Source organism: Terrapene carolina, unplaced genomic scaffold (assembly GCF_002925995.2).
Source record: "Terrapene carolina triunguis isolate 2854851 unplaced genomic scaffold, T_m_triunguis-2.0 Scaffold66, whole genome shotgun sequence".
In the NCBI taxonomy this organism is placed as follows: domain Eukaryota; kingdom Metazoa; phylum Chordata; order Testudines; family Emydidae; genus Terrapene; species Terrapene triunguis.
In genome coordinates this window covers 61,174,324-61,200,596 of record NW_020664417.1, presented here as the reverse complement: position 1 = coordinate 61,200,596, position 26,273 = coordinate 61,174,324, and the positions used below count along the sequence as shown (strand labels likewise).

The 26,273-nt window shown below is 42.6% G+C and overlaps 1 protein-coding gene across 3 annotated transcripts in view; it reads right to left on the bottom strand.

The window, feature by feature from the left end:
- Positions 1-26,273, bottom strand: part of PDS5A (PDS5 cohesin associated factor A) — a 156,766-nt gene that overhangs the window by 65,770 nt on the left and 64,723 nt on the right. For all 3 annotated transcript variants that reach the window (XM_026647975.2, XM_026647973.2, XM_026647974.1), the window contains exons 7-12: positions 25,039-25,119; positions 22,446-22,586; positions 15,830-15,945; positions 8,022-8,116; positions 5,115-5,260; positions 846-997 (exon numbers count right to left, since the gene is read on the bottom strand). In XM_026647975.2, coding sequence (XP_026503760.1) covers positions 846-997; positions 5,115-5,260; positions 8,022-8,116; positions 15,830-15,945; positions 22,446-22,586; positions 25,039-25,119 — 731 coding nt within the window. The remainder of the gene's footprint in view (positions 1-845; positions 998-5,114; positions 5,261-8,021; positions 8,117-15,829; positions 15,946-22,445; positions 22,587-25,038; positions 25,120-26,273) is intronic.

The following is a 26,273-nucleotide window of genomic DNA, read 5'->3' as shown; positions in this document are numbered from 1 at the left end:
ACGGGAACTGTTCAACCTGAGAATATCCTGACCAGTAGGCAGAGAGATGCATTTCTCCACCCACGAGAGGCAACTGCTGTGGAGCTGAAAGCCAAGAGTGGGTGCCCTTGCTGAATCACTGATGGGAAAATACAGGTGCAGTTGCCATGACATGTGACACACACTTTCTCTTCTTTCCATCCCCTACCTCATTCATTTCACAATTCTAATTTTTGCAACAAGTGAGGCAAGGGTTCTACAGACAACCACCTCATTCACTAGGCAACACTGATTTATTCCCTGCACACTACCCATCTTGTGCACTGAAAGAGGTATGGGTCCCATCAAAAAAAAAAAAAAAAAAAAAGTACCTCATGTAATTAAAGACTATTATTATGCATACCTATGAAAGCAGAATTAAGGTTGCCACAGGTAATGATGGATTTTAGCAGTCAACCTTAGCAACTTTTACTGACCAAAAAGCCCCCCACAAGAAAACAAAAACTGATTATAGGAGAAACAAAAGTAGAGTCTTTTTCCAAGCAGTAGTCAGTGAGTTTAAGAAAGAAAAAGCTAACCATCATCTCAGATCTAGCTCCAAGTCTACAATTTAGGGCTAAATACAAAAAACCTGATCATCCTAAATAACTTAGAGCAAATAATCTTTAATCGGGGGTGCTGGAAGGGGGAGTGTTGAATTAATTCCAAATCTATTTGCAACACTTGCAGCACTAATGTTTAAAATGTGCCATGAGGACATCATTAGTATCTTCTAACAACTTCCTCGGGATAAGTGTACACTTTTGTTCTTCAGAATATTTCTTATAGCTATACAATTAAATTTATGAAGGCTTAAGTTGACTTACTTGTCATCAATGCTATTCTGATAATATATGTGCAAAAGTTTATCCTTTATCCAGCTCACTTTCTCTGCAGCATCTTTGCCAGCCTCAGCATGAAGACAATACTTCTTGTATAGCTGGGCAAGTCCCATCATAGCTTCTTTTCTTACTCGCCACTTAAAAGAAAAATATGTTTATTAAATATCTATCACAAATACACACAATATATACTAAATGCAATGAAGTGAGAAAGACAAAGTTAACAGACAGATGCACTAAACTCAACTTTAATTCATGGAAGCAACCAGAATAGAACAGAACAGAACAGAACAATGGTTCATTTAGTTAGGTATTACTGTTTCCTACATAATGATCTACATTGGAAGCTTCAAAGGATCCAACTTTTCCTCTCCCTCCACCCCAAAGAAGTTCATGAAACTGCAATTGTGCAATTTGTACTTTAGGAGAGAATGTCTTCCACATCTCAGCTAGTCCTGAAGTATGAGAGAATTCATAGTGCTTGTGACAGACTGACAATATCCTGAATTTATTTTACTGAATTACATTAAACCTTACTGAACTAAGGTTAATACTTTGGGGGCATATTATATTAGAAAGGAAATGTTTATGTACTATTGTGAGATTGTATAGAAATTCTTTAGCAGAAAGAAATGCAATCTCTGGAAGGTATCATGAAGTTCAAAGGTCTTTTTGGAACAATAGGTATAATGAGGATTCCTAGTAAGTACTTTGCAGTGAGAGGGATGCAAATTCTCCCCTCAGAAGGCAACCTTTTGAATATATGCCCTGCGAGAGAGACTCACTGTGTACTAATTACCTACATCTGGAAACTCCAGATCAAAGACCCTGAAAGGTTATGAGTACGATTGTTCTTAGCTCAAGCTGTGATAAACTGATAACCACAAGGACTCCCCAGGGTCGAGGTTAAAGTACTTATCTTTCCAGAATCCATGTTAGGGCGGGGGTTAATTCTAGTAAGCCTATTACCATATGTTTATGCTGTTTTGTTATTTTTAAATGTTTTTTCTTTCATACCTTTTACCTTAAGGATAAAGTAGGCCTGCTTAGAAAGAACTGCGGTAGTTATAACTGTTGATAATCACTCTCTGGAGAGAAAGAAATCAGGTGTCCTTCGGGCAACCTGTCTGTGCTGGGAAATACAGAGAACTGTGCAGTCTGGGAATACCCCAGTCATAAGGGAGAAACACAGAGGTCTCCACCCAGAAAGGCAATGGCTAAGGGGAAATACAGGTGCAGTTCCCCTGAACTGTGACAGTGCTCATAATTTTTTAATCCTATCTAGTGTAATTGCAGATGCTATTATTCTTCATGTAGTGTGTCTAATCTCATTACAATTTTACTAAACTATTTGCCTCCATACTGTCCACTCATTTTATAAAGCTCTTATGCCTCCCTCTCAGTATTATTCATTAGCGGTGGTGCTCAGAGGCCCCAATTATGCTAGTGGTCCTACCCCGAAGAGGTTACGTTTTTCTTTTAAAAATGAATTCTGATTTCAATCCATCATTGTATGGAAGCGTCTCAAATCCTATTTTGCTTCTCAAACCACTTTCTATTTCTACCAACTCCTTTTTCAGATGGAACAACCAAAAATCAATCCAGTATTTAGCCCAAGGACCTCTGTTAAGTTGATGAGAGAACTTTCATCTTGCTAAATCATTACAAACTAAAGTCTAAAATTGACAGTGCATGGACAATTTGCTATATCCACATAGAACCCCACTGAAGTTAATGGAGCTCTACATGAACAGAGAAGTCTGCTCATACACCATCAGTTGAAGAGTCAGGGCCTATACTATATAAAGAGGGAAAAATCAGATCTATGTTTTGCCATATATTTCTTAAATCACAAAGCAATTCACAATCAGTAACACTGGATGTAGGTAAAAGGCAAGAAACTATGAATTTGCCACTAGGGGGCATGACATATCATACAGATTTTAGTACAGAAAACTTTCAAGTGCACATAAAATCAATTAAATAAATTATAAAATACTGACATATTTGTGGGTATTTGCCTACTTACCTAGCAACTAAAACAAACTAAGAAGAAAATAAAGTATTACAAAAATATTTATTTTTCAAAAAGTAGTAAAATACTATTTTCCACATGTAGATGTAGACATTCCCATCTTGAGCTGTGTGTTCATCAGCTATACAGGAGACAGGAAGGACTGAGCTGTCATTGGGAAGAAGGAAGGAAGGTGAAGGAGAAGGATTAGGAGGAAAGATTTTGGAAAAGTTCAGCTTTGGAAAGGTTACTCTTAAGATGTCAGTAGAACATCCATCAAAAGGAGATATCAGAAGCAGCTTGAAATGTGAAATTGGTAGGTTTGGGAATTACTGGCACAAAGGTAGTAGTTGAAACCATGGGAACAGAGAAGGGCATTAACAGACAGACAAGGGAGGACAGAATCCTGAGAGAATGCTGTCAGATGAGGGAGAAATTCAGATATCACAGTGATGGGTGTGGAAAAGAATCCATAGAGAGAACGGAAGATAAGGAGCTATTATATGAAAAACTAAAAGAGCAGTCAGTAGGGTGCTGATCACAGTCAAAGAAGCCAAGAGAGAAGAGAAACAAAAGTTGGAGAATAAAATCATCAGCATCAAAGGCAGCAGAGTGATAAAGAAGGATAAGGATAGAAAGGTGCTCTTTTGATTTAGCTCAAAAGAGATTTAAATACCTTGGTCAAAACCTTCCTGGGATACCTGGTACAATTAATCTCTTCTGTCAATGGGTGAGACAACACTTTCATAAGGTTCCAAAGAACCCTTTATTTGTCAGAAAAGCCCTTCTTCAGTTTTCTATTAAATTCAGGATAGAAAAATCACCGGGTTCTCCCTTTTTCTCAATTCAAGGGGTCTCTAAAACAGGAGCCAGGCAGGTTGTCAGCTCCCAAAATGCTTTTGAGTCCTCCTTCAGTGGTGAAGGAAAAGTTAAAACTGGAGAAATTCAGGGAAGTGGTTAAAGAGAGAAGGGAGCTTGGAGTCTGTTCCTTTGGTTTCTCATTCCAAAGCCACTCACTGAAGTTGACTAACCCAAGGGTTTCTTCCTGGGGAAAGGAAAAGTCCCTACCTGGCCTAGAAGTTTGGGCAAATGGGAACTTGAGCCAACTTTCAAAGCCTGTCCCAAAACTTTCCTTCAATAAGCCTCTTCCTAGAGAATTGAGATGAGAAGGCGCCATTGAACTTGGAGTCTCTAAGATAAAATGGCCTGTTTCAACAGAAGAGGAAAGTGTTTGAACCATTTCTGCAGTGCCCTTTCTACAAGCAGGCTGGGTCTTTAGAAAAAGAGCTCTCATGGAGGACTCTCATGGATCAGAAGCTTTCAGTTCCCCTCTCCTGGAAGCACTAAGACAACTTACACCAAAGAAATAGAACAAAGTCAGTAGTCTACAAAATCTACACTAGTTGAATAGCTGAATAAAAAGAGTAGCCCAAAAAGAATCAGATGGAAGCAAATGGATGGATATGTGTCAAGAACAGGGGCTTGTCCAAGGGGAATATGAACTATGGAAAGCAGGTATTGTCATCAGTACTTATGCAGGAGAATAGTTAAATGAGGTTTAAATCATGTGTTCAGGCCTCAAAAGATTACTAGATTCAAAATGAGGAGGTAGTCACAAGCAGATATAAAAGAATAAGGCAAAAGCTGTACAAAAAAAATCTGATGAATGCTGAGAGCTCACAAAAGTTATATGTCTCCTACTCACTTTGAAAGACAACTAAAATACACAGAGTGAAAGCCTTTTAAAAACACCATGTTATATTACTGTTTACCTCAAATAGTTGCGTGTGCTTCATAGCCATTTCCAGTCAGCTGTCAATTTTTATTTTTCCCAGAATTTAAGTCCATTAAGCTCTTTTCAGAGATGAATCCCATAAAGAAACCTCACCTAGAGCTGAAATTAGTCTTCACTGACAAGTTTCTGGGAGGGCGCCCGACTCCCTTAGGCCAATCACACTGTCAGACCTCTGGCTAGTGAGGAGCTGATGGTGAAATTTGCATTATTGCTGGCAGAATAATGATCTCATTTCCCTGATATATAGCCCCTGCTCAGACACACTGCCTGCATTTGAACAGTCTGCCTTCTTCTAGTGAGAATTAATTTTGCCACTGCATTCTAATTAACCGCACAAAACTGTAACCCATATCCTCAATGCATAGAAGATTCTGATTTTGCCATTTTTTCTTCATCAGTTGTATTTAAAGGTGGCAATTACTGCAAATGAAGTATTATACCTTACCCGTTTATCTAGTGTTCTTTCCCTTACAAAGCCAAGTAGCTGGTCATTGACTAAAGAAAGGTCTCTCTTCCCAGCCGTTATAATTGTAACAATGACATCATGTCGAATGGCTTCTTCTGGGTCATGTGATCTAACCTTCAAGTACTCTATTACAATAAAAAAAACAACAACGGTAACCATGAAAAGTATACTCAAGTGCTTTTGTTGCAGATGCACAACGAATGACACTTTATTAGGAAAATTAAAACTACACAAACTTCAGTCAAAATGTACAACTACATCATTTACTACACATGAAACTGTATATAATAATTCTCAGCCCCAAGGTGTTTACAATATAAGTAATACATTTAAAATGTTGTAAATCATTAAAGATTAGTTTGAGTCGGAAATGACAAAATTCTGAGTTAAGGCTGAAACTCAGCTCACTGTGCCTCAATATTTTAGATTATGTTTTTAACACACTGTTCTATAATGCCCTGAGGGAGCATTATTTCACAGAAGCATGATCCATCACAACAGACTAAATTAAGGATTTTATTTTAGTCATAGCGTAATCTTCTGTCAATTTAAATAGCATCATTAATATCTAAATATAGAAATTCCCATCAAAATCCTATCTTTGCCTTAATGCATTAATTTAAAAAAAATTGTAGAAAAGTCCTTTACAGTATTTGGGGGTGGGGGTGGGGGGGGGGGAGGGGAAGGATTTGCAACTACATTCTGCAGCAGCTCCCTGAGAGTTATTCTGGTATATCATACAGCTACCAGTTCTTCAAAATACATATCAGAATCTTTAAAACTGTCTATTTAAACAGACTATATTGATTTTATAACTTTATAGTTAGATACCTTTCAACAAGAATTTTTTTTGCCGTGTTCGCTGTAATGATTACTTCAAAATTGTTACAGGGCCATTGTGTCATCAAGTATTTACGGACTACTTGAGTACATCAAATATAGACTCAACAGGCCACAACACAGCTCAAATTACGTAGTGTATGCGTGGAACTGGCCAATATCCAATAGAGACCCTAATGAGATCAAACTCATTTACAGTTACAACTTAAACCATATCTTAACCAGAGAGTTTCCAAAGGTGAAAAGTTAGTATTCTCTAAACTACTAGCCAACCTACTAATCCCTTTAATCCCTTTTTTATAAAATTCTAGAGAAACAGTGAATAGAAATTAAAGGATTTGTTTCCTGTCAATCACAATGCAAACTTAACTGCGGAGTCACAACCGACATCTCTCTAATCAGACCACATATAAACTTGAACAATTTTACCTTGAGACCCCCACTTATATTCTTTTACCTAAAATACTTAAAATATATCTTTCCAATGAATATTAATGAGGCCTTGTCTACATTTAAATCTTAGATCGACGGTGCTCAGGGCTATGGAAAATCCACATCTAAGCACCACAGTTATGCTGATCTAGTCCCTGGTGTAAATGAAGCTAGATCAACAAAAGCATTTCTCCGTCCAACCTAGCTACCACTGCTCAGAGAAGTGGAGTTCCTACAATGATGAAAATACCCCTTTCATTGCTGTAGTCTTTGTCTACACCACAGGATTAAAGTGGTACAGCTATGGCACTGTAGCTATGCTACTATAGTTCCTATAACATAGATATAGCCTGAGAAGAGACCTGCCGAAGAATACAGATGTCTGAACAGCAAAACGTAAACCAGGTCTACACTACCGGCTAAATCGGCACCACTGTGATCGATGCAGCAGAGTCGATTTAGTAGGTCTGGTGAAGACATGCTAAGTCAATGGGAGAGCGCCCTCCTGTCAACATCTGTACTCCACCTCCCCAAGCGAGGGAAGCTATGTCAATGGAAGAACATCTCTCATTGACATACTGCAGTGTAGACACCACTGGAAGTCGCCCTAAATTATGTCGACTTCAGTTATGTAACTTACATAAATGAACTAGTGTTACTCAGATTGACTTACAGTGTTAGTGTAGACCAACCCATAGTCTGGTGCATCAATACTAGCAGGTGAAGACAGGCAAAACTAATATTTTCCAGAGATTCCACAATACTGTGGGCACAAATTGAGTCTTAGCAATAATGCCTTATTTCACATTTCCAAAATACATGAACCATTTTTAAAAAAAGGAAAATATAGACCTATTTCCCACTTTATAAAAATCTGCTCATTCACCTTCAGCAATTACTCCAACATCTGGTTTAAGGGGAAAAAAATCTAATTGTAAGTGTCCTGACTTTTAATGGTGCTGAGCATTCAGTTCCTACTGAAGTCAGTGGGATCTATTGGTGCTAATCACCACTGAAAATGAGACTGAGCATGCTGAGCACATCATGATTATGGTATCAAAAAAAAAGGCGGGTGGGGCAAAGGGGACTGAAAAATGAAAATATGCCAAAGGATGTAACTGGTCTTTGTGTTATGTTCTTCTATCCCTGCTTTCCAACTTTCACAAGTTAAAACTGGCTATAATGCTGGCCTGCAGGAGGAATTTAATAGTTAGATCATGGGTGGGATTTTGTAAATCAATGGAAGCAGAGTTAGGGAAACGCTAAGTACTTCTGAAGATCCCATTCCACATGCTCAATGGTTAACCTGCTCTGTCAGGGCCAAGATTTCATCAAAATTTGAGATGATTAGGTTAAAACTAATTCTACATAGGATAATTGGACCATCTTTGTTCTATAAAGCTAGCAACAAGACATACCCAATGTGAAATGCCTACTTTTAAAAAACTCTCTTGCCTTCTACAGGAAAATCTACCTTAAATGAATGCCTTACTACTCCCCATCCAGCACAGGCAAGTCCGGTCTTAACATATTTCAGAACCATATTGCTATGTACTTGAAACAATTTCCTCCCTCAGCCAAAATTTTTTTTAAACTTTAAATTATGCATCTTACCGGTGAGGTCTTTTGCTAAATCCGGATGGTTCATTAAACAATGACTGGCAAATTTCACACTTTCTAATCTCACAGGGACATGGATATCATTAAATCTAGAGGGATGGAAAATGAAGCATGTTAAGTTTTTGGATTATCTTTAAAAATCAATGTTTCTCTTTACATTGTCACATAAGTATGTTGAGAATGTGTTACTGTTACGTCAACTGCATAAAAATAATTTTAGAGTACATAATAATACATAAAATAGAATTTGTCCATTAGGTTTTAAAAAATGTAAAGCTCAAAATGCTTCTTGTGGGGGGAAAAAAAAGGGGGGGGGGCAAAAAGTAACAGGATAGCAATAATACACTTAAATGGGGCCAGGATTACAGCCTTGGAGTGTTGAAAATAAGAATCCTCTAATATAGTGTTGCACTTAAAATTGCTATTTACTAAAATGGATGTGGCCATGCAAAAAATACAAAAAAAAAAAAAAACCCCAACAAAAAAACATACAAATGTCTAGGCAGAGTGAAGTATTGTATCGGAGGTATTTAATAAATAAATTGAAAAGATGCTTTTAGGTATAACAATGCACAATCATAAACAAGGCTCTTATATTTTTGGATCTTTGAACGCACAATCCCTGGTCTTAGGGCAATTTCTTGCAACCTAACTTTCAATTATTTTTGTTTTAAAACACTTTACATAGATCAAAGATTCCCTATTTTAAAACTCTATTTAATGCAAATCATAAGAACATAATAATGACCATACTGGGTCAGACCAATAGTCCATTACTCCAATATCCTGTCAGAATAGGTGATCCACCCCCCGTTGTCCAGTCCTGGCATCTGGCAGTTGGAGGCTTAGGGACACTCAGAGCATGCAGCTGACTATCTTGGCTAATAGTCATTGATGGACCTATCCTCCAGGAACTTTTCTAATTCTTTTTTAAACCCAGGTATAGTTTTGGCCTTCACATCATCCTCTGGCAATGAGTTCCACAGGTTTACGGTGTGTTGTGTGAAGAAGTACTTCCTTTTGTTTATTTTAAACTGCTGCCTATTAATTTCACTGGGTGACCCGTTTCTTGTGTTATGTCATTTTCTCCACACCATTCATGATTTTATATAGACCTCTATCATACCACCTTTTGTCATCTCTTTTCCCAGTCTTTTTAATCTCTCCTCATATGGAAGCTATTTCATACCCCTTATCATTTTTGTTGCCCTTCGCTATACCTTTTCCAATTCTAATATATCTTTTCTGAGATGGGGGCAACCAGGACTGCATGGTGTATTCAAGGTGTGGGCTTACCATGGATTTACATAGCGTCATTATGATATTTACTGTCTTCTCTAACCCTTTCCTAATGGTTCCTAATATTGTTAGCTTTTTTGACTGCCGTTGCTGCACACTGAAATAACCGTTACCCACCTTTTCGTAACTGTTATTCCTAAAGATATGTTGCTCATGTCCGTTCTATTCTAGGTGTGTGCGCGCCCATGTGCATAGTCGGAGACTTTTGCCTTAGCAGTATCTGTAGGGACAGCTGTGGCACCCTCTGGAGTGCCACACTCATGCGGCTATATATCAGGTGGTGCCAGCCCTACGCCCTCTCAGTTCCTTCTTGCCGGCAACTGTTGACAGAGGGGTAGGCGGGTGGGTAATGAAATGGACATGAACAACACATCTCAAAGAATAACAGTTATGAAAAGGTGGGTAACTGTTTTCTTCTTCAAGTGCTTGCTCACGTCGATACCATTCTAGGTGACTCACAAGTAGTATCCCTGGAGTTGGGCTCAGAGTTCATGGTTGTGCGGCTTGCAGCACTGCTCTACTGAAGCCAGCATCGTCTCAAGCTTGTTAGGTAAGGGCGTAGTGCAATGTGAAGCTGTGAAAGGACGGCCAGGTAGCAGCCTTGCAGATATCCTGAAAGGGCACTTGGGTCCGGAAAGCCGCCGCCGAGGCTTGCGCTCTAGCTGAGTGAGTGGTGACAATTGCCGGCAAAGGCACCTTCGCCTGATCATAGCAGAAATGGATGCAGGAGGTGATCCAAGACGAAATTCTCTGGACGGACATCCTATCTGCCACAGCGATGAACAACTGAGTCAATTTACAAAATGGCCTGGTCCTCTCGATGTAGAAGGCCAGCACTCTCCTGATATCCAGGAAATGCAATCTATACTCCCCCTCAGACTTATGAGGTTTTGGACAGGAGACTGGCAAGAATATGTCCTGGCTCATGGGAAACTGGGCAACCACCTTGGGCAGGAAAGCCGGGTGTGGCCGCAGCTGGACCTTGTCCTTGAAGAACACGGTATACAGCGGTTCTGAGGTGAGTGCCCTAATCTTGGAAACCCTCCATGCAGAAGTTATTGCCACCAAGAACACCACCTTCCAGGAGAGCAGAAGAAGAGAACAGGACACCAAGAGCTTGAAGGGGCCTTGTATGAGCTGCGTGAGCACCAGGTTAAGGTCCCATGGAGGGACAGGATCCCAGGCTCAAGGGTAGTCGCTCCAGACTTCAGGAACTGGACCGTCATGCTATGCATGCAGACCGACCTGCCCTGGAACGGAGGGTGAAAGGCCATTACAGCAGCCAAGTGGACCTTAACAGATTAAAGGAACCACCCCTGAAATTTAAGATACGCGAGGCAGTCCAGGATCAGATGCAGCAAAGCCTGCGCAAGCCTAATCCCTCGGGTCAAAGCCCAGCACGTAAAATTTTCCATTTGGCCAGATAAGTGGCCCTAGTGGAGGGCTTCCTGCTTCCCAGCAGGACCTGCTGGACTCAGGTTGAGCACTCCTGCTCCTCAGAATTCAGCCATGGAGCAACTGAGCTATCAGGTGCCGCACCACCAGGTTCAGGTGCAAGAGCCTGCCCTGATTCTGTGACAGGAGATCTGGCCTGTGGAGCAGCGGCATTGGGGCCAACACAGACAGGTCCAGGAGCGTACTGAACCAATGCTGGCGAGGCCAAGCCAGGGCGATGAGTATGACCTTGGCCCTGTCCTGCTTCACCTTCATGAGGACCCTGTGGAGCAACAGCACCAGCAGGAAAGCATACATCAGCGCTCCCACCATGGAAGCAGAAAGGCATCTGACCGGGAATCCCTGTCGAGCCCCCAGAATGAGCAGAACCGGGGGCACTTCGTGTTCTGGCAAGTCGCAAACAGGTCCACCTGGGGAGACCCCCACTTTCAGAAAATCTTGTCGACCACCTCGGGGTGGAGAGACCACTCCTGGCAAGACGAGAAGGTCCTGCTGAGGTGATCCACCAGAACGTTCCCAGCTCTGGGGCGGTGTGCTGACACAAGATGAATGGCATGCTGCACACAGAAGTCCCAGAGTTGGAATGCTTCTTGGCAAAGGGCTGAGGGCCTGGCTCCGCCTTACTTGTTGATATAAAACATTGCAGTGATGTTGTCGTCAGGACATGAACCACCTTGCCCTGCAACTGGGATCGAAAAGCCTGGCAGCCCAGGCAAACCACCCTGAACTCCCTGACAATTAAATGGAGGGAGCAGTTGACCCATGACCAGCGGCCTTGAGTACTGAGCTCTCCCAAGTGGGCTCCCCATCCGAGGTATCGGACACCAGAGTCAGCAATAGGGATGGGGCCGCAAAGGGAATTCCCTGAAGGATTGGCACAGGATCCAGCCACCACGCCAGGGATACTCGGATGGAGTCCAGCACCTTGACTACGGGGTCCAGGTCATGTCTGTTGGGGATGAAGACCAATGCCAACCATCCCTGCAATGGGCAGAGGTGAAGCTGGGTGTGGCAGACCACGTATATGTAGGCCTCCACATGACCTAACAACTTGAGGCAGGTGCAGGCGGTGATGAGCAGATGATCCATCACACAGGAGATTACTTCTGACATGGCTTGGAAATGGGACTCTGGGAAGAACACCCTTGCCCCCGTGAAGTCAAGAACTACCCCGATGAATTCTATCCATTGCACAGATACGAGGGTTGACATCTCGTTTACTAACAGGCTTAGGTTGCGGCATGTGGCACGCACCAGATCACAGCTGCTCTGCACGTGATCCCACAATCTGCCCTTGATGAGCCAATCGTCGAGATAAGGATAGACCGGAACCCCCCGCGTCTTAGGTAAGCGGCTATAGGGGCCATGCATTTTGTAAAGACCCTGGGGGCCGAGGACAGGCCAAAGGGGACCGCCATAAACTGGAAATGGCACTGGCTCACCATGAAGCACAGGAACGCCTGTGTCCTGGGAAAACAAGAGATAAGGAAACAAGCATCTTTTGGCATACCAATCGCCCAGATCTAAGGAGAGAATGATGGAGGCCAGGGATACCTTGCGAAACTTCGACTTTTTGAGATATTTGTTGAGTTGTCGCAGGTCCAGAATGGGACGTAGGTCCCCTTTCGCCTTCTGGATTAGGAAATAGCGGGAGTAGACCCCTTTTCCCCTCATTGCCTGAGGAACCTCCCCTCCTCCACCATACCCAGCTACAGTAGGTTGTCCACCTCCTGAATGAGGAGTTGCTCGTGAGAAGGGTCCCTGAAGAGGACGGGGAAGAGATGGGGTGGGAGGGAAGGGCGGCCGTAAACCAGAGAGTGTAGCCTGATGATGCTACATCTAACACCCAATGGTCCGAGGTGACCCTCAATCAGGCCGAACGGAGGGAGTGGAGGTGGTCCAGGAAAAAGCAGGACAGATCCAGGGCGGTGACAGGTGCGTTGTTTCTGAGTGCACCCCCAAAATGAGCGCTTCTGGTTCCCAGGGTGTTTTGCTGGGATAGGCTATGCCAGTGAGCTGGCGGATGAAGGGAGGCAGAAGTTAAACCCTGCGTCCCTTCTCCTCGCAGGCCCCTACCGAGGCTGCCACTGCCTTAGTGGTGGGGGATGCCGGAATGGCTGCCATGCAGGCTGAGGAGCATGCATCCCCAATGAATGGAGTGTAGCGCGGGTGTCCTTTAGGCCATGCAGTCTTGCGTTCATTTGGTCAGAAAACAGCCCTATCAAACGGGAGGTCCTGAATAGAGGCCTGCATCTGCTGGGACAGGCCGGCAGTCTGGAGCCTGGAACTGCACTGCATGACCACCGCCAAGGCAACCACTCTGGTAGCTGAACTGGCCGCCCAGGCCATCTGGAGGGAGCACCGAGCTGCCACGGTACCTTCCTCCACCAGATCCCCAAATTCCTGGGCCACCTCCTGGGACACAGAGTCCTTAAACTTAAGGAGAGAATCCCACAAGTTAGAATTATAACGCCCCAAGAGGGCCTGATGGTTCGCCACCCGAAACTGGAGACTGGCCATCGAATAAATCTTGCATCCAAACAGGTCCAGTCTCTTGGTCTCTTTATTCTTGGGGGTGGAACTGGCCAGTCCCTGTTGGTCCTTTTCATTGGCTGCCGATATGATTGACAACCCAGGGGCGGGTGGGTAAGTATTCAAATCTCTTAGCGGGGACAAAATACTTCTTTTCCGCCCTCTTGGAAGTGGGCGGGATGGACGATGGGGCAATATTCAGGACCCCCTCGTGCACCAGGAGTGCGACCTGTGCTGGCGTGGACACCGAGAGCAGGTTGAACAATGTGTCCACCGGCTCTGCCATTTCCTCCGCTTTGAGCTCCATGTTAGTGGCCACCCAGCAGAGCAGCGCCTCATGCTCCTTGAAGTCATCCAGTGGACTAGCCCTGGAGGGCCCCACCACTGCCTCGATCGGAGAGGAGGAGGATGACTGGACCACCGGGGGAGGGCCTGGGGCATCGTCACCCGCCGGAGAGGGAGGTCTCAGGGTGGACTCTGGTTCCTCCACCATCGTGCTGCTGCCTAGGCGAGGGGTTAAACTCCCTCTCTGTACTGGAAAATTCCTCCTCCTCCGATGACCAGGGCGGGGACATCGAGGCCTAGGTCTGGCGGCTAATTGTCGCCGCAGGTGACCGGTGCTGGGAACGGTCCGACCAGTTCCAGGAGTACGGAGAGCGGTGCTGAGCTGGGGAGCATCCCCAAAGTCTCAGTGACATTGATCATCGGCACGAAAACGACTGGTGCTGACTGTGGGATGAGGGGCATCTCTTTCTGGGTGAGTCCCCGTGCAAGGGTGGAGACCGGGAGTGCAGCATCAACGACCCATAACGGCGAACCAGTGACCTGTGCTGATGTGGAGACCAAAGGCGTGGCAACACAGGGCTCTGTCTTGGTTCCGGAGACCAACGGCACTCGCTTGTCTTGTGCAAGGCCCTCATGACGGGCTTGCCCTCACAAGGAGCCTTAGCAGGTTCCATCACCGCACACAGCACCAATTGCGGTGGGAGCGCTTCTTGCTCTCTGGTCACCAGAAGTTGAGAGTGCGTCAGCTGCACCATCAGCCTGGGTCCCCAGAGTTGGTGGCGGGTCCCTGCGGGAGGGTGGTACTCCCTTGGGCAGAGCCCCGGTGTAGCTCCGGTGTGGGCGGGCGGCCCAAGCAGGGTGCTTTGCCCAATGCCCCTTGATCTGGCTTGCTCGGCAGCAGGTCCCTCTTCTTAGCCTTCTTCTTAGGTACCAGCGAAGGGGACCAGTGGCGAGGGTGCGCTGCGCACTGAGGCTGAAGTACTGGGCACTGTATGCGGCCAGGCCGGCTCCGAGGCTGGACAAAGAGCGGTCTTCATGAGGAGGGCCCTCAAGGGAATTTTGCGTTCTCTCTGTGTCCTGGGACGAAAGTTCTTACAGATGCAACACTTCACTTTTATGTCAGATTCCCCCAGGCACTTCAAACAGCTACCATGCAGGTCACTAACAGGCATAGGCCTGTTGTAGTCAGAATAGGTCTTAAACCTGGAGACTGGGGCAAAGTTCCCACCAAGACCCTTACTGACTAACTACAGTACTTAACAGGTATTTAACTAAACTATCTACAAACAAAACTATTTACAGCTGGAACACACAGTTCAGAGTAGGAGCAAAAAACCGCTGACCACTTGCGAAGCAAGGGAAAGAGGTACTCCGACTGTCCACCTGGGAGGGCGTAGGACTGGCGGCACCTGACATACTGATGCATGAATGCAGCGCTCCAGAGGGTGCCACAGCCGTCCCTACAGATTCTGCTAAGGCAAAAGTCTCCGACAACTGTGCATGTGGGCACTCACACACCTAGAAGGAATCGACATGAGCAAACACTTGAAGAAGAACAGATGTTTTCAGAGAACTATCCACAATGACTCCCAGGTCTCTTTCTTGAGTGGTAACAGCTAATTTAGACCCCATCATTTTGTATGTATAGTTGGGATTATGTTTTCCAACATGCATTACTTTATCAACACTGAACTTTATCTGCCATTTTGTTATCCAGTCACCCGGTTTTGTGAAATCCCTTTGTAACTTTTCAGTCTGCTTTGGACTTAACGACCTTGAGTCATTTTGTAATGTCTGCAAAATTTGCCACCTCGCTATTTACCCTTCTTTCCAGATCATCTATGACTATATGTTGAACAGCACTGGTCCCAGTACTGCTCCCTGGAGGACAAGGCTATTAACTTCTCTCCGTTCTGAAAACTGACCACTTATTCCTATCCTTTGTTTCTTGTCTTTTAACCAGTTACTGATCCAAGAGAGGACCTTCCCTATTATCCTATGACAGCTTAGTATGCTTAAGATCCTTTAGTTAGGGACTTTGTCAAAGGCTTTCTGAAAGTTCAAATACAATACGTAACAAATCTTCCCGCCCAAATAAAAAAACAAATTAACTATAGCTTTTGAAAACAGAGAAATGCTGGAAAAAAGTGTTTCTTATTAACAGCACTATTAGGAATACTTAGCAATTGTAAAGAATACAAATTCTGAAGTCGGTCTGTATGTCTTCTCACCGTCCAAGAAAGCATTGCCAAAGAGGACGATTTTGTGTTGCCAGATCAGAATCTTTAGAGCCAAATAGTTTAGCTAGAAGTCGAACAACAGCCAAACGCTCTTCTCCATCATTACTCTAAACCAAAAAGAAATAAACCGTTAAATCATTAACTGTTCAAATGCAGCTATAAAGGAAATTATGACTTCTCATATTTGTACTGGTTACAATACAGAATTCTTCTTTCCCCTCACCCTTCCATCCCCCCACAACGAGCTACCATGTTAAAATATTTATTTTAATTCAATTAAATAAAATTTCTGATAAATGAAATTTAAAGAGTTGGAGGTTAGCAGTGTTAAAATTAGGCATTAATCTGTTTTTCATTGTTAATATCACTTGGTTATTTTGTACTTTATGAAGATTTTAATAATATAGATTATAGTAATGAATTACTGTTATAGGTTTATCATATAGCTGGAATCCAGACCTCTCTGAATATGTCCTACACAATGACTTTTTATATCAGCGTGAGTAATATACTCAGAAAGATCACACTTCAGTAAGGTACTTAAGCACATGCCTAATTTTATCCATGTAAAGCAGTCCATTTGAAGTAATTAGGACTACTCATTCTTAAAGTTAGGCATGTGCTGAAGTACCTTCCTGAATCAGGGACAAAAAACGGTAAACAGACTAACTGGTAGAGAACATTAAAAAAAAAAAAAAAAGAATCAACAAATCTGTAAATTTTTTCTAAAAGTAATAGATTACATTTTTAAGCACTTTTTTTTTTTTAAACTGCACTTTTAGACTGGTATTACTCAATAGCAAAATTTGACAGAGTATACAACTCCACTAACACTCTGGAGAGTCTCATCCAGTCACCTTCAGCCATATGGATGGTAGCCATAAAGCAAGCAAGGTGGTTTTCAATTATCTGAAATTGAAATTTGTTTTTCAAGCAAAAAATAAGATTGTATCTTTGCTCCATAATGGTACTCTGATTTTCTTTAACATTAGGACCATCAGACAAAAATGACAGCAAACACACTGTTACCTATTAAACCAACATACAAAAGTCATTGGATGGATAGCTGTCCACTTCCAAACAAGTAATCTTTCATTTAGAAAGAAAAATACACATGCAGTAGTTTGTGTACTACATAACTCCAGTAATTTTAAATGTCCTTTTTATAGCCAATGATGTAGTTTATTTTTATTTTAAAATGTATTTTAACAAATATAATGTGGAAAAGTTTGAGACATTAAGTTAAATGTTGACGTGAAACAGATGTTTATCATCAAAGCGGGAGATATTTAGGCTGCAATTTCAAAGGGAAGTTAGGTATCAAAATCCTATTGAAAATCATTAGAAGCTTGCTGCTTATTCTGTATCATTATTTAATGTTTATTTCCAGTTGTACCCACAATGGGGTAGGTGCTTTCCAAACACATAAAAGAAACCACACCACCTACCCTAAGGTGCTCACAATTTCAACACAGACAAATTTGATGTTAACAATTAAAAAAACAGGATGAATAAGCTATTCCCCAGCTGTTACTCAGGATTTTCATGATAAGTCAGGTAACTTCCTAACTGGTTATAAGAAGACTGATAAGTAACTTAGAAATACTTGTCTGCTACAAAAATTTTGTTAACATACCATATACTTTATATCAGTTTTCCCTACCCTTGGTCTACTTATCAGCCCACTTTCTCCACACACTTTTCCTCCACATAGTAAAGTTAAACTGCAACTTCTTACTGACTACGCTAAATGAAAAGTCCTTGCTCACAAAGAGCAAATTCTCTACCTATCCAGTTCCACGGAAAATTTTGCATACTGCTTTTGAAAAAGTCTTCTTATGCTCAGTTAGATAAACAAAAATAAATTAGTATTAACTTGCTATACTATTATAGTTGAAAAGCAAGGTTACTTACCTTATAGTAATGAGTTGTTTAAGATGTGCAGTCCCTATCTGTATTCCACTCTGGGTACATATGCGTCCTATGCCCCTAAGGCAGGAAGATTCTTGCTAGCAGTATCCTTTGATCTGCACCTGTGCTCTTCCTCTCCAATCCACGGGCAGAAGTGGTGGTGTGGACCAACCACCTCTCCAGTTCACTCTCTACTGCGAATCAAGTCTATGATCCGAAGCAGAGGGGAAGGAGAGCAGGTAGTGGAATACAGATAGGAAATACACATCTCTAACAACTCCAGTTACTACAAGGCAAGTAATCTTTCTTCTTCTAGTACTGGTCCCTATGTGTATTCCACTGAGGGTGATTGACAAGCAATACTCATGATGGAGGATAGATGACTGCAGGACCCAAAGGATGCGTCAACTGAGGAGTCTTGCACCAGGGCACTGTCTCGTGTAAGTCCGAATAGAACTCCACATGGCTGTTTTACATACGTCAAGGTGAGGCACCTCCTGAAGCAAAGCTACCAAAGTGGCTTTTGCTCTGAAGGAGTGGCTTGCTCCTCCACTGTACAGAGTGTATCAGATATCTGGTAACAGAGCAAGATGCAGCCCAAAATCCACTCAGCTATCTCTTGGCCTTTCATGCATTCTGCCAGGACCACAAATAGCCTACGTAATTTCCTAAAGGCTTTTGTTCTCTGAAGACAGAAAGCCAACGCCCAATGCATGTCCATATCTGCTTCTCATTGGTGGTCTAAGGCACAGGAAAAAACACAGGTAAGCATACAGTCTGATTCATATAGAAGTCCAAGATTACACTGGTGATGAACTTAAGGTGCAGTCTCCATGAAACCTTATCCATATGGAAAATGGTACTTCGTGCATAGGCCACAAGGGCCACAGGTTCGCCTAGCTTTCTAGCCAAAGTGATGGCCACCAAGAAGGCTACCTTCATAGATAAATGGGGAAGTAAGCAAGTTGCTAATGCTTCAAATGGTAGCTTAGTTAGAGCTGAAAGGACCAAGTTGAAATCCCATGTCAGAGCAGGTCTAGTTACTGGAGGGAAAGTTCTGAGCAAACTTTTCAGGGAGCTAAGGGAAAGACCAGCGGTTTTCTAGGTGAATAGTCAGTCTAAAATAGTGGGAATGTCCATCTCCTCTGAAGATATTTGGTGACACTGAGCCCAAATAGAGAATCTTTTCCACTCAATTAAGTAATACCTTCTGGTGGATTCCTTCCTGCAATGAGAAGCTTTAACAGCTGTTGGATATTTCTGTTAGAAGTTTGACACCCATCCACTATGCTGTGAGTGGCTTCAGATTTGGATGCCTGATCTTGCCCTTGTCCTGTGTGAGGTGATCTGAGAAAGACTGGTGGACAGGATGAAAGACAGAGAAGGAGGGGGAACCAGAACTGTCTTGGGGACTTGGGAGTGATGAGGATAATCACTATTTTGTCCTGCTAGGTTTTCCTGAGAATTTGAGGTAAGAACGAGAGTGGGAGAATGGCTTCCATCAAATTTCTCATCCCTTGGAGTTCTGACTGTGTGTTCCCCTGGAGCAGTACATTGTGCATTTCTAGTTCTGTAATGCAAACAGATTCAAAGAGGGAGATATCCCCATTGCAGGAATATGTCTTTCACTACTGAGTTGTGGAACTCCCATTCATGTTCCATGTAGAATTATCTGTTGAGACTGTCCGCTAGGGTATTCTGTATTCCCAGTAGATGAACTACTAATAAGGTAATCTGATGACAAATACACCAGCTCCACAAGCCACTATGCCAAGTGGCATAGATCTTGATCCCCCTTGCTTGTTTACATATAACACATTTGTCATATTGTCTGACAGCACCTTAATACGTGGGTATGAATGAATAATATTGCAACGCTTGCAGGCCTTTCAGACTGCTCTCAGTTTCAGAAGATTTATGCATCCTGGACTTGCATGTTCCCTGAGCTATGTGTTCATCCAGACGAGCACCACAGCCTACAAGGGAGATATCCATAATTAATGTCTTCTCAGGTGGTGGTGGAGCGAAAGAAACTACACACACTTGTTCCTTGTCCTGCCACTAAGCTAGACAGTCTCATACCCTGGGAGGAAACAAATAATTATTTGTCCATACTGTGCCTGCTTGGCACGTATACCATTTTCTTGTAGACCATGAAGTCAGAGCCTCCTCAATGGTGTCATATAGATGCAAGAAGTTACGTGACCTGGAGGATAAGGCATGACCAAACCCATGTTTGGGGGCTCTTTCTGAGCCAGTTGATCAGAATGTTCACAGATTGAAACCTGTCCACAGGGAGGTAAGTTTTGCCCATGATCACATCTACAGTATCTTTAATGAAATCTAATGGTCTGTATTGGAGCTAAAATGGACTTTTCTACATTCATGCAGATTCCTAGTGATGTTCAAAGATTGATCAGAGATCAGAGATGAGGTTCATGCACCTCCCAATGAGACTTTCCCATCAATAATCTACGTATGGACAGACTACAGAACTGTTGCGCCAGAAGAGTGCTGCCATTACTGAAAGCACTTTTGTAAACATTATAGGTGCTGCTGCCAGACCAAAGGGAAGCACTTTGTACTGATAGTGGTTTGCACCCATCATGGTGTAGGATTATACAAAGAGTTAAATTTAGTTTGGCTAAAGAAAATATATGCTTTGCAGTTTGTGTAAAATGTGTTTAGCAGTCACGGAAAGGCCCTGAAAGATGGCATGCTAAACTGAAAACACTGGATTTAATTGAAAAACTGGACCTGCAAGGTAACTGATAAGATAGGAGAAAAATCTTTGAGACGAGGCCCCAATTATATGGGGTGGTTATAAATGGTTTTAGCAAAAAAAGGAATTCACAAAGCAGTGACTATAGCTTTGTAGGGTCCAATAGATAAGATATAAAAGAGTAAGTTCTTAGATGGTTCGGTGCTAGTGTCTGCTTATCCAAGCTGGAGCCAGTAATGACAGTCTTCCTTTCATATCAGAATAGCCCAATAAACAAAATGTGGGCTCCATCTCAAAGGTGGTGCCATCGGAATCATCGATGAGGAAATAGCCCGACTGGTAGAGGGAGTAGGAGACCGGCTTCTTTCATAAACTTTGTGGACTGACAATGTCTGGATTTCCCTTGTAAAGACTGGTTCTGATACGATGGGAGATTCCAGATCTGGCAGGATGATGATGTCCTCCACAGTGGTACCATGTGGAGTCCTCTCTCTTGTCAATGCCGCTGGTATATGGGATGGTCATCTGTCCTTCGCCAGTAATGGAGATCATATTGGTCTAGGCTCATGTCTCTCTTTGCGCATTACCAATGGGCCTGCTTCTGGCCAATGGTGCCGAAGTGGAGATGATCTCAGTCTTTGAAGCCTGTGGGTTGGTACCATGACCTCAATGAGCTTTCGAGCTTCTTGGATGCTAAGAGTCATCTGATCTCGCAGGTGTAGGGCAGTGGTTTTCAACTGGGGGGTTGGCCGAACCCAGGGGGTCCGCAGACTATGTCTAAGGGGTCTGCATGCTCCAGGTGGTGTTTCCTAAGTCTCAACTCCCATGCTTGATGGGTTCAGGGCAGGAAGGAGCAAGAGATACTGCATTTAGAGGACATATGAGCTATTTCAAGGCATTAGAAGCACCTTTGGTTGACATCACTAACCGGGGGTAGGAGACAATTCTTGAAGCCCAGAATCCTGGGCATAACTGGAGTCCCATACTGGGAAGGGAGGGATCCCTGGAGGTGGGGAAGAGGGTTGCCCAAAATCTAACTCAGTGGTTCCCAAATTTTTTCATGCCACAAACCCCATTGGACTCACCTCTGTTAATGGAACCACCCAGGCTCTGAGAGGTGGCAGATTTGAAAATTAACAGCACAAATAACCATTTTTAGATCATCCCACTACTCCACACAAGACAATAACATGATCCTCAATTTATATTAAAAGTTACAAATAGGAGTTGCCACCTCCGAGGCACAGAAAAACTGGCCATTGGTCATGCCCTGCTACCCCCACCTGACCCTCCTCTTCCCCTCTCAGGTGCCTCCCACCCACCAGCTGCATGCCCCCCAACCCATGAGCCCCTACACCCACTTCCTCCCAGGGGCCTTCTTGAGGTCACATAGAGACAGGAGTGCCTGTTCTCTGCCTGCTCCCTCCCCACCATGAGCCTCTATACCCATGACTCTCCAACTACCAGAAGCCTCAGAGCTTGAGGAAGTCTCCTCAAGGTCTGTCCCACCCCTTATACTCTCTAATCAGAGCATGAGGGGAGCAAGAGCACAGGCGTGGACCAACAGACACCATTAGCAAGAATCTTCTGGTCTGAGGTGCAATGAGCATATGCATACCAACAGTGAAATACACATAGGGACCAACACTTAAAAAAGAACCCCAAATACAAGTACTTACGACATTCTCATCAATACCAAGTGAGTTCATCATTATTGTTATTACAGTATATACAGAAGAAAATAATGTGTTTTTTTGTTTTGTTTTAAAGAAAGACCTTCAGGTTTTCCATTTTAACAAGTCTGTTCATAATTCTATCTATCCCCTTTATTTGATCAAATTAAAATAACAAAGTGTAAAAGTGCTGGTGTTCAAGTTATCAACTGAAATAATGAAATAGTTCTTAAATCTGTGGCTCCCAACGTCATACTCCTCATTTTCTTGTATTAAATTCAAGAACTTCACTGTATCCTACCTTCAGTTTGAACTCAAGCTGTGGCATGACGGACAGCAATAAGTGAGGATCTATGGCAAACAGCTCTTGTATCAGATCAAATACATGTTCTGACAAGTCACTTACTGAAGATTTTCCCAGTACCAGAACCTGGTTAAAAAACTAAAACACACACAAGCACAAAACAAACAAACAAAAATGCTGTTATTCTTTGCAGACTTTTCCCATTCATGCATGTATTGAAGTTTTATGGTTTTTAAAAGTATTCTACTGATTGTGTACTACATACACTAATTCTAACACAATGGGACCAATAATGCACCCATTATTAAATCAATAGGCGTTTGCCTGTAATGGTACGGTTTTGGGCCCAGAAAGTCTAAAAAAAAAATAAAAATCAATATTTTTATTTCAATTCAATTTATCTGACTTTCATAATTAATTAATTCATGAGAATCTGGTACATTAAAAAGCAAATGCCTATGATAAAACAAACAACCATAACATTCCATAACCTAATAAAACTAAAAATCAATATGCAGCTAAGTAACTGATAACTTAAAATTCATGATCATCCATCAAAATTTCATTAAAAAGGGTTAAGGAATCATCTGGTGTAGTTGATTTTTTTTCTTCCTAATTTTCATAGCCAAGCATGCAAAAGTACTGAAACAAGCCAAAGGACTTTATCAGCCTCTACTCATTCTTAAAGAATTGCATGGTGTTATAGTGTTGTCAACACTCATGAGGTTATCATGGGTCTTGTGATATTTGGTGTTTTTCTTAAACCCCATCTCCTGGAGTCAGGTTATGTAAGAATTTTGTTTTTAAATTTCTAGCCCTCATGATTGCTTGGGAAGGGAAAGGAAACTTGAACCCTAAGTGCTCAAAAACCAAGAGGCAAATAAAAAGAACCCAAATTTTATTATTTTTAAAAATCTCTTCTTTTTTTTTTTTTTTTTAAATGTTTGGGGTTGGCAATACTGATTACATAATCTTATTATATACATACTAAATAGAATTAACTGTTTTAGATTAAACCATAACTAATCAGAAAAAATAAGATATAAATCATTTCATTTCTCTGCCGCGGGTTCTACATCTGTAAAATGTGGCTAATGCTTACATACCTCACAGTGCTGCTACAGGATTAGTCAATATTTGTAAAACACTCAGAAGGGGGGAAATTAGTGTTACCAGGCATCTGGTTTTCGACCAGAATGCCCGGTCGAAAAGGGACCCTGGCAGCTCCAGTCAGCACTGTTGACCAGGCAGTTTAAAGTCCAGTCAGTGGCGCGGCAGGGCTAAGGCAGGCTCCCTTCCTGCCCTGGCTCTGCGCGGTTCCTGGAAGCAGCTGGCAGGGTGCCCAGAGGCTCCACATGCTGTCCCTGCCCTGAGTGCCGACTCCGCAGTTCCCAGCCAATGGGAGCTGCGGAGTCAGCGCTCGGGGCAGGGGAAGCACGCAGAGCCTCCCTGGCCACCCCCGCACCTAGGGGTCCACAGGGACATGCCAGCCGCTGCAGGAGCCGCCTGAGGTAAACGATGCTGGGAGCCCATGCCCCAACCATCTGCCCCAGCCCTGAGCCCCTTCCCGCACCTTGAACTCCCTCCCACACCCCAACCCCTTGCCCCAGCCCTGAGCCGCCTCCCGTACCCAAACTACCTTCCAGAGCCTGCATCCCGCACCCCATCCTGTACTCTGAACCCCTTGGCCCCAGCCCAGGGCCCCCTCCTGCACCCCAAGCCCCTCAGCCCCAGACCCACCCCAGAGCCTGCACCCCCAGCCGGAACCTTTACCCCCTCAACCACACCCTAACCCATGTCCCAGCCCTGAGCCCCCTCCTGCACCCCAAACCCTCATCCCCGGCCCCATCCCAGATCCCGCACCCCCAGCCGTAGCCCTCACCTCCTCCTGCCCCCCAACCCCCTGCCCCAGCCCAGTGAAAATGAGCAAGTGAGCCAGGGTGGGGGAGAGCGAGCGACGAAGGGGCAGGGCAAGGGTGTTCGGTTTTCTGCAATCAGAAAGTCAGCAACCCTAGGGGAAATGCTGCAAGTGCTAATAGAGTATTTCTACTAAGAATAAAAAAAGACTGCCTAAACTGTGTTGCATTTCCCCAGACTTTTTTGAAGCATTAATATCTTAAACATGTACAGCATATTAAAATAAGTAAAAAAAAAAATCACAGTTTTATACATGTAAGCCTAAAACTAGGCACTAAATAAAAAAAATTCAGATTTTCAAAAGGTATGGAGCATTCACAACTGCCTTGATTTAAATATAAGTCTTGGGTGCTTGGTACATTTGAAAGTCAGGCCACTTGCTTTTTACAATGTGGAGTTAGATACTTAACTTTAGACCTACCTGCATAAAGTTAAGTTATTTCTTCACTTATTAGGCTTCTAAAAGCGTCAAACTCTTAAATCTATTTCTTTAACATGGAAATTAATATATAGCAACTTTTTTTTTTTTTTAAACATTTACCTTAATTTGAAAATAAGGATATTTTGTGATTGTGTTACAAAATGTACTTATTATAGTATTGATTGCTTCAAACAAACAATTAGTAGGTACCTGGAGTTATATAGAGAGTATATTAATTCATATGTTACATACATTGGCGATACATGGTTCAATGGTCTGGACAGTCCTTTTCAACAAGACTTTTGCAAGATCAAATGCTTGTTTATTAAGGTTCTGGAATAAAGAAAGGAGAAAAATCAAACTTAAAAGGGATACAGTTTACTTTAAAAGGCATCTTTTAATTTTTTTTTCTTTTAACCAAAACCGTGAACTAACATGTTTTTAGAAAGGGGTCTTATAAAACCAACCTTCTTATTCTCAAAACTACCAAAGCTCCATAATGTTAATTTAATTACGCAGCTCCAGACTTAGAATATGCTAAAAACATTTCAGATACTTCAAAATAGAACTTAACCGGAAGCTAAACACCCCTCACTCCTCCATTAAGAACTCGCCATACTTGTAATTGAGTGTAGTTGCCATGCTTAATATTGGATTAATTTTTTTTCCATTTCATGTTCTTCCCAATTTGGTAACTAACAAACACCAAATTAGCCACATGGTGGAAAACTGTTCTAGCATAAAATCTTAAGGCTGTGTTTTGAGCACTTAATTTTCAAGTGCACACTTGTGGTAAAATTCAACCTTGTGAAGAGGATCAGCCTTGTGCAAGTCTTCCGCAGAGGGATAATTTTCAACCTTGTAAACCTGCAAGGATTTTTCTACAGGGCATGTTCCAAATTATTATAATTCTATACTCAAAATATTTTCAAATTTAGCAAAGGCACTATACCCCTCAGTTTCCACGATAAGCTGGAATTTTCAAAGTTCACCTTTGAGTTGAGTTTAGGCTTGAAAAATTTCAGGCCCAAAGGAGACTACTTGCAAAATTTAAAAAAAGTGAGTAAAAACTTTTAACCTACCTAGACCCCATACAAAGAGTTTTGTTAACTTAGATGTAAAGGGATACTCTCTATATGAAAATCATTAGCCTGAAAATTGTGACCTGTTACAAAAAACACCTGTAACTGAAAGACTTAGCAAAACACTCTATTTTATCCCATTCTTTTACATTTGTTTACTGAGTATTTGACAGCACTTGCGTCTATTCAGTTTCACTGTTCCCCCAATAAAGTCAGTCCCTCCCTAACTCAAGAAACCCTATAAAAATCAACAGAAGAGATGAAACACCCTTATATCTGTAAAGATTGTTTTTCAATCAAATTGATAGCATCCCTTCAACTCTAAGAACTGGACACACACACACTCCAATGTACAGTCTTACAATGCCTCATTATTTCATAGTTTAGTGACAATCTTAGCATCCC